This window comes from Nycticebus coucang, chromosome 17 (genome assembly GCF_027406575.1).
Source record: "Nycticebus coucang isolate mNycCou1 chromosome 17, mNycCou1.pri, whole genome shotgun sequence".
NCBI classification, from domain to species: domain Eukaryota; kingdom Metazoa; phylum Chordata; class Mammalia; order Primates; family Lorisidae; genus Nycticebus; species Nycticebus coucang.
The window spans coordinates 62,594,815-62,610,484 of NC_069796.1; the positions used below are offsets into that span (position 1 = coordinate 62,594,815).

The window sequence follows — 15,670 nt, forward strand, 5'->3', positions numbered from 1 at the left end:
AACACCTCGACTATGGAACCTGTCTATATAGAGACCAGATACCCCACTACTAAGACCTCTCTCCCTGTACTGGGTTGAATAGTGTTCCCCAAGATCCATATCTACCTGGAACTTAAGAATGTGATCTTACTTGGAAATAGGGTCTTTTTCAAATATAATTAAATTATGATAAAATCATATTGGATTAGGGTGAATCCTGTTCCAATGACTGATGTCCTTATAAGCATACAGAAACACAGACAAAGACATAGAGAACCACATGATAACAAAGGCAAAGATTGGGCAGTGCCTGTGGCTCAGTGGGTAGGGCACCGGCCGCATATACCAAGGGTGGTGGGTTTGAGCCCGGCCCTGGGCAAACTGCAACAAAAAAAATAGCCAGACTTTGTGATGGGCACCTGTAGTCCCACCTACTAGGGAGGCTGAGGCAAGAGAATCGCCTAAACCCAGGAGTTGGAGGTTGCTGTGAGCTGTGACCCCACTGCACTCTACCCAGGGCGACATAGACTCTGTGTCAAAAAAAACAAAACAAAGGCAAAGATTGTAATGATGCAGCTACAAGCCAAGGAATGTCAAGGATTGCCAACAGCCACCAAAATTTAAGAAGAAAGAAACAAACGTTCTCCTCTAGAGCCTTGGGAGAGAGCATGGCCCTGCTGACACCTTGATCTTGAACTTTTGGCTTTCAGAGCTGTGAGAGAATAAATTTCTGTGGCTTTAAGTCCTCCAGTTTGTGGTACTTTGCTATGGCACCTCCAGGAAATCAATCCCCGCCCTACTTCCCACCTATTCCCCAAACCACCCTTCTGGGTTTCAGCCCAAGGGCAGGATGGAGGGCACACAGGCCAAGGCCTGCAGCACACTTGGACTGTTCCACATCCCAAGGCCCATCAGCACTTCTCTCCCTGAGGCCCATCAGCTCCCAAGGGGAGCTGATCATGTTTCAGCTGCCCCCATCCACCTTCTGCCCCAAGAGGCAAACTGGCAGGGGAGTTTGTGTTTCCTTCCCTCAGCCTCCCAGTTTTGTAGCCTCTTTAAATTAGACTGGTGTTTCTTCAACTTCAACCATTCAGTGCCATCCTAGATATAAATACATATTTGGCCATAACTCTGAACTCCCTGTACTACCGTTTATCTAGTATTTCTTTATGTTGAGTCAGTACTTTTATTTGAATAAATGTATTTACAAGAAACTGCTACATCATTATTACAATAAATGGAAAATCATATCATTTAATGCAGAACTTGCTAGATGATATATATGCATATTTTTAAGTTGCACATTAAAATGAATATACAAAAAAATGAAATAAAATGAATACACAAATATTTTTAAAAGTCCATCATGTACCATTCAAAAAAGTCTCCGTGGCAATACTATGGGAAATACCGCCTTAGGGGTATAGCAACGATCTCCATTTAGTTGGCCAGGAGCTCTGAGGTCCTAATCAGAAAAACAACTTCAATCTCTCTAATCTCCTGTCCCCACCACCAACCCCAACTCAGACACTCTGCAAGAAGGTAAAGGGCAGGAGGAAAGAAAGGCACCTAAGAGTTCTGAGTTCCTACGCGGGGCAACCTGTGAACACGAACTCCAGAGGCAGAGTCTTTCCTCAGTCCTACAAGTGACAAGGGCGAGCTGGGACTGACCTTCTCGCGCAGGGTGCAGTGGACGTCCGAGGCGACGCGCCCTTCCCACCACGGCTCATCCATCGTCGCGTATGCAGGGCGGAGATCCGAGGCTACCGCAGTCTCAGGGAGCACCCTGCGTGGACACAGACAACTTCAACGACCGGAGCGCACCTCCAGCTCCAAACCCCAGTATCCCTATCCTCGCTCGCCCCTGGTTCGGGGCCCGGATGAGAGCGCCTTCTTGCGCCGCTCAGCGGAGCCGGCGGTCGCCTCCGTCCCCTTTGCGGTGCCCCCTCCCCTTTGCTCGCTGGACACGGGGCGATCCGGAGCTGTGCAACAACCTGAAGAATTTTTATCTTCCCTTTTGCAAAAGTTGCAGAGAAAGTTGCCGACTCCGCTAGCTCGCCCGAGGCTGGGACTCTGGCCGCGGCCACCAAATCGCCGTCCTCAACTCCTCCCCCGCCGCCTAGCCTTTGTCCTGCTTGCACATCCTGCCCTCAAGCCAGGGCGAAACTCACGCATCCTTCTCAGGGCATGGGGGGCTGCAGGCGCCGGGCCCCTCCCAGGCCTGAGCCAGCTACGTCCTCGGGTGCCCGCCCGAGGCTGGACCCTGGCCCGGAGTGCTGCGCACTCCAGACGGGAGCCTCAGCAGCCCGGCTTTCCCCCGCCGCCGCCGCCGCGCCCCTGCGTGCGCTCGGTCCCGCGGCGGTTAGCAGCCTCCCGGGCGCCTGGGACCTCCCTCCCTCTCTGGGGGATTTGGGGGCCGGGCCTCGCGCATGCGCCGCCGCCTCCCTGCGCCCCGCGGGGCGGGGGGCTGGGAATTGGAGTCTTTCTTGCCTGTGCTGACTCGGCTTCCTGCCCACCCTTCTCCCTTGCCTTGGCGGAAGGCTTCCTCTCACCTTAGCGGAGACTCACCGTGGCCTTTTAGGCACCCCGCCGGCTTGCGCCGGGAGCAAAGGGACCGCGGCGAGCAAAGGGAGCGCGGCGCTACCTGCGCGCAAAACACGTGAAACGCGCAGCCGGGATGCCCCCAGAAAGTTCTGCCTGCTGTGCACTGCTCTAGTCCACATTACGTCGGTTCCACCTGTTTCTCTCACTCCCTTTTTATTTAACCTGTCCTGCGATGGAGGTAGATTTCCAAACAGTACTTGCCCTTGAAAGCCCCAAGAAAGCAACTCTTGATTATCCACGAGTCCCCAGCTATGAAGGAGGCCCAGAAAGTCACTTTTATTATGCTCATGCAAAGTATGGGTGTTCTCCTTACACTGAAGAAAAACTAGGTTTTGGGGCTGGGAGCAGGAAGCATTGTCTTTTTAATTCAGCTGATCGCTTTCGGAAAAGCTTTCTTTTGAATCAGTCTGATGGCAGAGCTTAGGATGTCCACCTGGTTGATTGATTTGTGTGATCGTTTTTTTTGGAGATTCACAAATTTAAAATGAAATCCGTTTACCAACTGGATAATTTTTGTCAAGTTTCTCTAACTCTCAGAGCCTGAGTGTGTACAATGGGAATAAAAGTTGCATCAGCCTGCTAAAGATTTCTTTAAATGACATAATGCGTGTAAAGAAAGGGCTAACCACCCTACCAGGTATACAGTGAACACTCAGTAAATAACTGCTACTAAACAGTCTGTAGTTTCTGACTGCTTTCCTGCAAGTAAAGGCCCACTTGGAAAAAAAAATTTAAATCAGCTTTGATAAGCTTCAATTGGACCTTAAAGATCAGTTTCAATGTAGAAAAAAAATTAAAACATCTAGGAATAAACTTAATAAATGTGCAGGCTTTTGATGAGGAAATTACAAAAGTTCGTAGTATTCCATATTACAAATATGTAATAAGGAAGGCATGAAGAAATAAAAGTTGTTAAGAATACCAACTTAATGGGCGGCGCCTGTGGCTCAGTGAGTAGGGCGCTGGCCCCATATGCCGAGGGTGGCGGGTTCAAACCCAGCCCCGGCCAAACTGCAACCAAAAAATAGCCGGGCGTTGTGGCGGGCGCCTGTAGTCCCAGCTGCTCGGGAGGCTGAGGCAGGAGAATCGCGTAAGCCCAAGCGTTAGAGGTTGCTGTGAGCCGTGTGACGCCACGGGACTCTACCCGAGGGCGGTACAGTGAGACTCTGTCTCTACAAAAAAAAAAAAAGAATACCAACTTAAAACAAATTACTCTGTTTAATAAAATGTTAATATTGTCGGTAGTCGGGGGGACTTAACAGTTTTTTCTTATGTTCAAATGGAAGAACATCTGTGAGAAAAAGCTAAGAAATTTATATTTTAAAAGTGGAGGAAGGGAGGGGTGGTGCCTGTGGCTCAGTTGGTAAGGTGCCGGCCCCATATACCGAGGGTGGCGGGTTCAAACCCGGCCCGGCCGAACTGCAACAACAACAACAAAAATAGCCAGGTGTTGTGGCCGGCGCTTGTAGTCCCAGCTACTCAGGCAAGGGAATCGCTTAAGCCCAGGAGTTGGAGGTTGCTGTGAGCTGTGTGATGCCATGGCACTCTACCTAGGGCCATAAAGTGAAACTCTGTCTCTACAAAAAAAATAAATAAATAAAAATAAAAAATAAAAAAAAGTGGAGGAAGGGAGAGACCAGCATTACCAAATTTTAAAGCATATTACAAAGCTATCATTAAAACAGTGTGGTGTTGGGCGGCGCCTGTGGCTCAGCGAGTAGGGCGCCGGCCCCATGTGCCGAGGGTGGCGGGTTCAAACCCGGCCCCGGCTAAACTGCAATCAAAAAAATAGCCGGGCGTTGTGGCGGGCGCCTGTAGTCCCAGCTACTCGGGAGGCTGAGGCAGGAGAATCGCTTAAGCCCAGGAGTTGGAGGTTGCTGTGAGCTGTGATGCCACAGCACTCTACCGAGGGCAATAAAGTGAAACTCTGTCTCTACAAAAAAAAAAAAAAAAAAACAGTGTGGTGTTGGCAGAAGAATGGATGAATTCAGTAAGCATCAGTGGAATAACTAAAAGTCGCATTCAGTACACTTAAAAATTCACTGTATGATAAAGTTAGCATTTCATTTGGGTGAGGGAAAGGTTAATGGATACATTCTTTTTTTTTTTTTTTTTTGTAGAGACAGAGTCTCACTGTACTGCCCTCGGGTAGAGTGCCATGGTGTCACACGGCTCACAGCAACCTCTAACTCTTGGGCTTACGCGATTCTCTTGCCTCAGCCTCCCAAGCAGCTGGGACTACAGGCGCCTGCCACAACGCCCAGTTATTTTTTTTTTGTTGCAGTTTGGCCGGGGCTGGGTTTGAACCTGCCACCCTCGGCATATGGGGCCGGCGCCCTACTCACTGAGCCACAGGCGCCGCCCTAATGGATACATTCTTTAATGAACTAGACTGGGCTCAGGAAGTGGTAGTTCAGCCAGTAATCCTATCACTTTGGGAGGTTGAGGGGGGTGGATTGCCTAAGCTCAGGAATTCCAGACCAGTCTGAGCAAGAGCAAGACCTCATCTCTACTAAAATATAAAAACTAGCCAGGTGGGTGGTGCCTGTGGCTCATAGGGGTAGGGTGACAGCCCCATATGCCAGAGGTGGCAGGTTCAAACCCAGCCCTGGCCAAAAACCGAAAAAAAAAAAAAAACTAGCCAGGCATTGTGGCTCTCACTTGTAGTCCCAGAAACTTGGGAGGCTGAGACAAGAGAATTGCTTGAGCACAAGAGTTTGAGGTTGCTATGAGCTATGATGCCACGGCACTCTACCGAGGATGACCAAGTGAAACTCTGTCTCAAAAAAAAAAAAGAAAAGAAAAGAAAAAACAAAGTTAAGGATCTATTTTTATTTCATTTCATTTAATTTATTTTTGAAACAGTCTCACTACGTTGCTCTCTGTAGAGTGCTATAGTGTCACAGCTCACAGCAACCTCCAACCCCTGGGCTCAAGTGATTCTCCTGCCTCAGCCTCCCAAGTAGCTGGGACTACAGGCACCGTTACAATGCCTGGCTATTTTTTAGAGATGAATCTGGCTCTGGCTCTGGCTCAGGCTGATCTCAAACACCTGATCTCCAGCAATCCACCCATCTCAACCTTCTAGAATGCTAGGATTATAGGAGTGAGCCACCTTGCCAGACCCAAGGATCTATTTTTAAATCTCTAAAATAAACATAAGAATGCAAAGAGTATCTAAACAAACAAATCATAAGAAAATTAGAAAAGAATATAGGTGAATTATGCAGAGGAAAAGGCCTAAATATTAAGTCACCAGAAGAAACTAAAGACAAGAATAAATAGGTATACTTGAATAAATATTTAAGACTATGAAACATCAGATATCATTACTAAAAAACAAATGACAGATTGGAGAAAATGTTTCTAACATTTCTAACATAGATGTGATCAAAGGTTGATCGTACAATATAGACCTTTTTTAAATCAATGTGTAAAATACTAACACCAAACATGTAATAATGGACAAAGAACATGAAGAGGTACGCCATAAAAGAAGAAATTCATATAAATAAATATAATTTTGAAAATGTTCATACTCGAACAGGGCATGGTAAGTCTGGGAGATAAGACTCCATGCATCTCTGGCTGGTGGGATCTGCCTATAATCATCCCTGTAACCTCAAAGGGATGATTATAGTCACCAAGGGACTTCTGGACTCCAAGAGGAGGACAAAAACAGTGGAAAACTGGAAAGTGGTTGCGTGTGTTCGATCTACCTAATCCCACAGGCAGCCGTAAGTACAAGCAGCAGTGAGACTGCAAACCTGAAAGGCCTTACCTGTGAACTGTTTCAGTGATGTTGGACTTGGCACTTAGTTGAACTGCCTTGGGGAGAGCTCAAGCAGGAGTGCGGAGAACTTTGGGCATTGTCTAGGGCCCCAGATTGAGCCGCTGAGCCAGATGGAGCTAATAGTGTTTAGCTGTGGGCCGCAGGGAGCCATTGTGAGAGAACTGCCCTGGCAAGCTCTGCCCTCAGGGTTGCAGAGCAAGGATCAGGCAGGAATTAGTAACCTAGTGACTGAGCAGCCTAAAGGTGGGGACTGAACTGCCTTACAGCCTTAACCCTCAGGGGCAGAGTGAGACTGGTTTTGGCACACTGGAGCCTCGGGCTGTTGCCATGGGTAGAGTGCCGTAGCATCACAGCTCATGGCAATCTCAAACTCCTGCGCTTGGCACCACCAGGACCTCCATAAGAGCTGCGCCGCGACCACCGACCCACAACCTGCACCCGCTGGGCCTCAGCATGCCCTGACCAGGAACTGCAGGAGCTGCGCAACCCTGCATCCTCCCTCCTGTACCCTCCCTGCCTCCACACGAGCCCACTCATCTGGCCAGGGACTCTGGAAGCCACATGCCCTCCGGAGGCCTCCCTGCCTCTGCACAGAGCCCTTCTCCTGGTCAGAGACTGCTGGAGCCTTGTGCTCTCTGTGCCAAAGTCACTGGGCACCAGGCACTCCCAGAACCATGCGCACCACCTCCTGCCCTGTTGCTGGATCCAGGTGTGTCATGCTGCTCTGGAGCTGCATCCACAACCAGAACTCCCTGGCTGGGGCAGCCCTAGAGGAGCTACACAGGGTGACTCCCTACAAAGATCCAGCAACAATAGAGTCATCCTGCTGGGGTCTAATCTTGGAGAGACACCTCCCCAACACTAAGGACGGCCAGAGGCAATGGTGAAAAACAATTATGAGGTGAAATCAACAGAAAAACTCTGGCAATATGAATAAACAGTAGATCAACTCCCTCAAGGATCAATGGGGCAGACATCGCACAAGATCCCATGCACAAACAAATAGCTGAGATGTCAGAAATCAAATTCAGACTCTGAATAGCAAATAAGATCAAATTAGAATTCCAAGCAGTAACCCAAAAGATACTTCAACAAATTCAAAGACCAAGTGACCAAAGACTTTGACACATTGAGACAAGAAGTTGCAGCCCTCAAAGATCTGAGAAACACAGTAGAATACCTCAGTAACAGAATGAAACAAGCAAAAGAAAGGATTTCTGACATTGAAGACAAAGCTTTCGAATGCTCCCAAACTCTCAAAGAGGAAGAGAAATGGAGGGCAAAAACAGATCACTCTCTCAGAGAGCTCTGGGATAATTTGAAGTAAATCAATATTCATCTTATAGGGATCCCCAAAAGCAACAAAGTGGCTTCACAAGGCACAGAGTCTCTTCTCCATGAGATTATGAAGGAGAACTCTCCAGCAATGCCAAGAGATTCTGAAATTCAGATAGCAGACAGTTTCAGAACTCCAGCACGACTCAACCCAAATAAGACATCCCCCAGACACATCATAATCAATTTCACTAAAGTTAATATGAAGGAGAAAATTCTATTTTTTTTTGTAGAGACAGAGTCTCACTTTATGGCCCTCGGTAGAGTGCCATGGCATCACACAGCTCACAGCAACCTCCAACTCCTGGGCTGAAGCGATTCTCTTGCCTCAGCCTCCCGAGTAGTTGGGACTACAGGTGCCCGCCACAACGCCCAGCTATTTTTTGGTTTGCAGTTCAGCCGGGGCCGGGTTTGAACTCGCCACCCTCGGTATATGGGGCCAGCGCCTTACCGACTGAGCCACAGGCACCGCCCATGAAGGAGAAAATTCTGAAAGCAGTCAGATGAAAGAAAAACCATCACCTAGAAGGGCAAGAATATTAGAATAACTGCAGCTCTCTCTGCTGAAACCTGTCAAGCTAGAAGAGGATGGTCATCGACTTTTAATCTCCTAAAACAAAATAACTTTCAACCCAGGATCCTATACCCAGCTAAACTGAGTTTCATTTATGATGGAGAAATTAAATACTTCAATGACATTCACATGGTGAATAAATTTGCCATAACTAAACCAGCTCTCCAGGATATTCTCAGACCTATTCTCTATAAAGACCAGCATAATCCTCCACCACAAAAGTAAACCGACCCAGAAAATTTTGATCAAATTCCACCTTCCACAGTCACAAAAGGATTAAAAATGTCCACCGGACTCTTGAAAGGCTTATCAATATTCTCAATTAATGTTAATGGTTTAAATTGTCCTCTAAAGAGGCACAGGTTGGCTGATTGGATACAAAAACTCAAGCCAGATATCTGCTGCATACAAGAATCACATCTTACATTAAAAGACAAATATAAACTCAAGGTGAAGGGATGGTTGTCTATACTCCAGACAAATGGAAAGCAGAAAAAAGCAGGCGTTGTGATCCTATTCACAGATGCAATAGGTTTTAAACCAACCGAAATAAGGAAGGATAAGGATGGACACTTTATATTTGTTAAAGGTAGTACTCAATATGATGAGGTCTCAATTATTAATATTTATGCCCCTAACCAGAACGCCCCTCAATTTATAAGAGAAATTCTAACAGACATGAGCAACTCTATTTCCTCCAGTTCCATAGTAGTTGGAGATTTTAACACCCCTTTAGTAGTGCTAGATAGATCCTCCAAAAAAGAAGTGAAGCATAGAAATTTTAGATTTAAACTTAACCATTCAACATCTGGACTTAACAGACATCTACAGAACATTTCATCCCAACAAAATTGAATATACATTCTTCTCATCAGCCCACAGAACATACTCCAAAATCGACCACATCCTAGGCCACAAATCTAACCTGCCAAAAAGTAGAAAGAGCAAGACAGGGAAGATACAACGTCAATGGGAGGGTTTCAGTTTCACTACTGTACTCTGGAGCTTTCTCCCTCCAGGACATACAGAATACCTTCCAGAGTTGTTCTTCTGAAGGATGGGAGGCCAAAGCCTTTATCTGCTGAGCCCCATCCTCATAAGTTCAGGGCTACCTCTGGGGCATTAATCCCCTCACTGCCAGGTTGTGCTTGCCTGAGGGCCCCAGTGAGTTTAAGCTTGAAGAAGGCTCTCGTAGCCTGAAGGGAGTCAGAATTTCCCCCCACAGCTGTGGCTGAACTCAGAGGTGGGTTGAGAGGTTGTCCAAGAAGCACCAGTGGCATCTGCTGTCTGATCCATTTTCCCCACTAGAGTGTGAGCTCTTCATAAGTGAAGATGTGGTCATTTCTTTCTTTTTTTTTTTTTTTTTATAGAGACAGAGTCTCACTTTATAGCCCTCGGTAGAGTGCCATGGCATCACACAGCTCATAGCAACCTCCAACTCCTGGGCTTCAGCGATTCTCTTGCCTCAGCCTCCCAAGTAGCTGGGACTACAGGCGCCTGCCACAACGCCCGGCTATTTTTTGGTTGCAGTTCAGCCAGGGCCGGGTTTGAACCCGCCACCCTTGGTATATGGGGCCAGCGCCTTACTGACTGAGCCACAGGCGCAGCCCTGATGTGGTCATTTCTGTTCACTGATACATCCCAAGAGCTGGCATGGTGCCTGACACATAGTGGGTATTAATAAATACTAGTTGAATGAACTTAGTCCTTCCACCAGTCCAGGGGTAGATACTGTTATTCTCTTTGTTTCTGTAGGAAGAAAGTAGAGTCTTACTTAGTGGGGTCACCCAGCACATATGGGTGGCACAGCTGGAATATGAATCCAGGCCATCTGACTACATTTATTTATTTATTTATTTATTTATTGAGAGAGAGTCTCTTTCTATGCTCTGTGTAGAGTTCTATGGTGTCATAGCTCACAGCAACCTTAAACTGTTGGATTCAAGCAATCCCCTTCCCTCAGCCTCTGGAGGGACTATAGAGGCTCACCAAGACACCTGCCTAGTTTTTCTATTTTTAGTAGAGACGGGGTCTTGCTTTTGCTCAGGTTGGTCTCAAAGTCCTGAGCTCAGGCGATCAGCCCATCTTGGCCTTCCAAAGTGCCAGGATTACAGGTGTGAGCCACTGCACCTAGCCCATAGTTCTCTTTCCTTCAACTCTTCCCCGCTCATCAGGAAGCTAAAGGTAAAGAGCCTTGATTAGATGTACATTATGGAAAGAACAAAATATAAACTTATGTACAACCTACAAAATACAAACTGCATAATTTCAGTGATTCTGCATGAGAGTTAAATGTTATTTTTGCATTTAAAATTAGCATCGCACAGGCAGCACCTGTGGCTCAAAAGAGCAGGGCGCAGGTCCCATATCCCAGAGGTTCAAACTCAGCCCCAGCCAAAAACAAAAAACAAACAAACAAAAAATTAGCAGTGCACAATATAAAGATGAATAATAACTTATGCTAATACTTTAAGTTTTGATTATTTTTTACTCAGAATATTAAATATCTTTTTTTAAAGACAAAAAATCTATTATAGGTTGAGAAAGATTGAAAGAGCAAAATGAAAAAGCTTTATATTTTAGTACCTTTAAATAAGGTTTTTTGAACAAAGGCCTAGCATTTAACATTGCACTGGAATCCACAGACCATATAGCCATCACTGCTTCCACTCCATTTCCACTAACTTCCATCCCAGAAGAAATGCATTTATGTTTCCTTCCAAAGATATTCCATGCTGTATTACTCTGAGCCTAAACTCATCCATCCCTCTTCAAGGGAATTCTTGGGGCAAAATTTTTCTTTCTTGTCAGTGATATATTTTTGGCAATAAATATGAGAAAATCTATAACGTATGGAGTATTGGGCATATGCCAGGCACTGGGCCACCTACAAGCACCCACTGGGAGCAGGCTTCCCTAAATTTTTTTTTTTTTTGGAGACAGTCTCACTATGTCACCCCTCAGTAGAGTGCTATGGTGTCACAGCTCACACAATCTCTTGGGCTCAAGCGATTCTCTTACCTCAGCCTCCCAAGTAGCTGGCACTACAGGCTCCTGCCATAAAACCCAGCTATTTTTTTTTTTTTTTTTTTTGTAGAGACAGAGTCTCACTTTATGGCCCTGGGTAGAGTGCCATGGCTTCATACAGCTCACAGCAACCTCCAACTCCTGGCTTAAGCGATTCTCTTGCCTCAGCCTCCCGAGTAGCTGGGACTACAGGCGCCCGCCACAACGCCCAGCTATTTTTTGGTTGCAGTTCAGCCAGGGCCGGGTTTGAACCCGCCACCCTCGGTATATGGGGCTGGCGCCTTACCGACTGAGCCACAGGCACCGCCCCAAACCCAGCTATTTTTGTTGTTGTTGTGTCCGGTCTGGGTTCTAACCAACCAGCCTCGATGTATTTGGCTGGCACCGTAACTACTGTGCTACAGGTGCCGAGCCAGGCTTCCCTAATTACCAATTACCCATCCCCTTTTCTCCAGTTCTCCCTCACCCACATGTGTTTACATTCACTTGGTTTAGGCTCCTTGAAGACAGGCCTATATCTTTTTTGTATCTGTGTCCCCTGCTTGGGGAAGGTGGGCAAAACAGGTTTACTGAATTAATAAATAAACAATGCACACATGGATGGCAGAACTGAGCTGATGGAGGCCTGCAGAAATCACCTGGCTTGGACTTCAGCCTGGTCAGGGGTTGTTGTCCTCATTTTTCAAATGTGTCCCACAAAGTTTTGTGATCCTTAGGCCACCTATGGGCCTTGATTTTTTTTTTTTTGGCTGGGGCAGGTTTGAACCCACCACCTCCAGTACCCTACTCCTCGAGCCACAGGCGCCACCCGGCCTGGATGTTTTTATTAGTAAAATGATGGAACTGCTCTTTTCTTTTCTTTTTTTTTTTGTAGAGACAGAGTCTCACTTTATGGCCCTCGGAAGAGTGCCATGGCATCACACAGCTCACAGCAACCTCCAACTCCTGGGCTGAAGCGATTCTCTTGCTTCAGCCTCCTGAGTAGTTGGGACTACAGGCGCCCGCCACAACGCCCGGCTATTTTTTGGTTTGCAGTTCAGCCGGGGGCCGGGTTTGAACCCGCCACCCTCGGTATGTGGGGCCGGCGCCTTACCAACTGAGCCACAGGCGCTGCCCGGAACTGCTCTTTTCTTAAAGGACTGTTGTGACTATGAGTACAAGAAACATGTGTAGAAGTTTAAACTACTCTCTCATATTATTTTGTCTCCTCCTAATAATATCAAAATATGCTAGAACCTTCCTATAACATTGCTCTCTAAAGCCTGAAGCAAGCTCTCTGTGAACTCACGGTGGGACGTGAGTGAGTATCCTTCCTTCCATGGGCTTCAGTTTTTCCTTCTGTGAAAAAAAGACCATGGGATTAGATCCTAGGGTTTATAGTGGGTGGAAGGGGGTGGAAATAGACCCATAGGGATAAGAGTGTCAGGAAGACCACAGCTCCCAGCCCTCCTGGCCTAACTGCTCCCACCCTTATCACCTTTGACAAAAACTTGGAGATAGATGAGTGTTTCTCTTTCTGAGGAAAAAACGACATGGGTTTGATGGCCAAGGGTCACACCAGCCCCAGTGCCAAAACACCAGTGCCAAAAACCAGTACTGAGTGGTAAGGACCATAGCAAGCCAGAGAGTTCATGCTGCACCTAAAATGGGGAACCCCTTCTGCACCCTCTCAGGCAATTCCAGCTCAGGAATTTGCACTTACTTTTGCCAGATTATTTGACTTTTCAAAAGAAAGAAATCAATCTATTTCCTGATTTTTAAATACTGGCTTTACTATTTAAAAAAAATACTGTGTGGGCCACACACAGCATCAGCCCTTGTGTGGGAACCGGGAAGAGGTGTGCCACAGGAGACTTCCAGGCCTTGGAGATTCAGTAGGGAACAATGAAGCAAGAGCTAAGAGCTCCCTAGACTGCTGGAGGAGGAAATCAAAGGCACCATTAACTTCAAAGCCCTGAGTCTGCCAGCCTCCTTCTCTGACAGACAATGAACAGGAAGGAGACGGGAGACTGCACAGTGAAAGGTGACTAGACAAGTCTGCAGGGGACCCTCACGCCCAGGAGGTCCTAACTGCCAGCAGCAGGGCACTGCTTTCCTTGGGCCACCTGGGTTCCACAAAGTGCCTTCAAAGCTTCCATTGGGCAGAGACCCAAGGATTAGTAGCAGCCCCTCAACTGAGGGCACTAAGGCAGGAATGAAGAAGGGTGCTGGGAAATCTATTAAAAAAATTTTTTTTGATACAGAATCTCACTTTGTCACCATCGATTCTCTTGCCTTGGCCTTCCGGAGTGCTGGGATTACAGGAGTGAGCCACTGTGTCTGGCCTATTTTAAAACTTTTTGATTCCACAAGTTCATTCTCCTTGTAACACTATTAAAGACATGATTAAAATGATTTTGAACAACCCTACCCCTAGTGCAGCAGCTGACCACTGTGATATCAATATAATGGTATACTGGGGGAGGCGGGGCACATAGGCAGAGCAGGTTGGAGGCTGCTGTCACAAATCCACTCAAGAGATGAGAGTGGCTTGGGTCAAGGGGAAACAGTAGGGGAGGAAGGGGGTCTGATCCTTGAGCATAGTTTAAAATAAGAGCTGGTAGGATCTGTAGGTGGAGTATGAGAGGATAAAGGGAATTGAGAGGACCTCAATTAAAGTTTTATTTAAGGGTTAGTTAGACATTAAAACTATCAAGCCTTGGTTTGTTGAATCTGTTACACACCTTTTCCCTACTGTCTTTAAATTTTATCTTGGATTTTTATGACCTACAGGACATGGGTAGTCAAAACTCTTTCTTCCTTTCTGAAAGTAGATGCTTCCAGAGCACCCTGGTGTGTGTGAGCAGGAACCCAGGTTCCAGGCCTGCCTCTGCCCTCACTAGCTGTGTGGTCCCTAGGCTCAAGACATCTCTCCCATCACAACTTCCCCATCTGTCAGTCAGGGAGGAATTGGTTAGACCTCTGAGCTTCCTTCCAGCTCTGGCACTCTATAAGCCAGATGTCTGGCATGCTGGGTCTGGGCAAATTGCTCAAGAAACAGTTACTATTAACAGCAGCCTCTTCTCTAGGCTCCCTGTATTTGACTATTCCATCCCTCAGCCTTTAATGAACACTCTCACACCAGCCTTCCTTGAAGGGCAGTGTCTCCAGTGCAGATTCCCGCCCCCTTTTTACCTGCTGCTCCCTGTCAGAGTGTTTGCCATTCCTCAGATGCTTTCGCCATACCATCAACTTTGCAGGGAATGTTCCCAAGCACTAAATTTTACATAAGAAAAACCTCACCAAACTTTTAAATCCCAGCTAAGAACCATCTCTTCCATAAAGTCATTAGTAACTGTTTCTGGTCTGGCAGAATTTCTCTCCTTTGAACCACAGTATTTTTCACATGCTTCTTGTCCTATGGTTGTTGATATTTATGTCCTGTTTACTGAGCAAAAGTATACAAATCTCTGAGACCACATGGCAGAGCACTAAATTAGGGAGTGCATCTTGGCAGCTCATACTATATTTTCAGAAAGGAGAAATGTTACATGAAAATCCCTCTTTCCATCTTCTCTTGAAAGATCAGAAGATTTGGCTTATATTCCTAAAAATGGAGGTCAGCAAACAACAGCCTACGGGCTAACACGACCTGGTTTCTGTTTTTATAAACAAAGTTTTATTGGAATACAGCCATGCCCATTTGTTTATGTATTCTCAGTGACTACTTTCCTGCCACAGGAGCAGTGATGAGTAGTTGTGACAGAGTCTATAAAGCAGGAGTCCTCAAACTTTTTAAACAGGGAGCCAGTTCACTGTCCCTCAGATTGTTGGAGGGCCAGACTATAGTTTAAAAAAAAAAACTATGAACAAATTCCTATGCACACTGCACATATCTTATTTTGAAGTAAAAAAACAAAACTGGAACAAATACAATCACACTTCTTCATGTGGCCCACGGGCTGCAGTTTGAGGATGCCTGCTATATAGCCTCAAAAGCCTATTTACTATCTGGCTATTTATATATTTATTTTATTTTTTGAGACAGAGTCTCACTTTGTTGCCCTCGGTAGAATGCTGTGGCATCACAGCTCACAGCAACCTTCAGCTCTTGGGCTTAGGCGATTCTCTTGCCTCAGCCTCCTGAGTAGCTGGGATTATAGGTGCCTGCCACAACACCCGGCTATTTTTTTGTAGTTGTTGCAGTTTGGCTGGGGCTGGGTTTGAACCTGCCACTCTCGGTATATCAGGTCAGCGCCCTACTCACTGACCCACAGGCGCCGCCCTATCTGGCTATTTATAAAAAGGTTTGTTGATCCTTGCTGTAAGGCATCAACTGGGGAGTATGAAGAGGTACCCTTTAAATGGAATATGTGCTC

General features: G+C 46.5%; 1 protein-coding gene across 2 annotated transcripts in view; it reads right to left on the minus strand.

Annotated features, from left to right (window-relative positions):
* The window catches only part of CCNJL (cyclin J like), a 121,983-nt gene extending 119,593 nt beyond the window's left edge, over positions 1-2,390 (minus strand). The window contains exons 1-2 of one of the 2 annotated variants that reach the window (XM_053566658.1): positions 2,151-2,324; positions 1,651-1,765 (exon numbers count right to left, since the gene is read on the minus strand). In XM_053566658.1, coding sequence (XP_053422633.1) covers positions 1,651-1,713 — 63 coding nt within the window. In that variant the 5' untranslated portion in view covers positions 1,714-1,765; positions 2,151-2,324. Of the gene's footprint in view, positions 1-1,650; positions 1,766-2,150 lie in introns of both variants that reach the window. The other variant, XM_053566657.1, reaches the window with a different exon arrangement.
* Between the last annotated feature and the right edge of the window lie 13,280 nt (positions 2,391-15,670).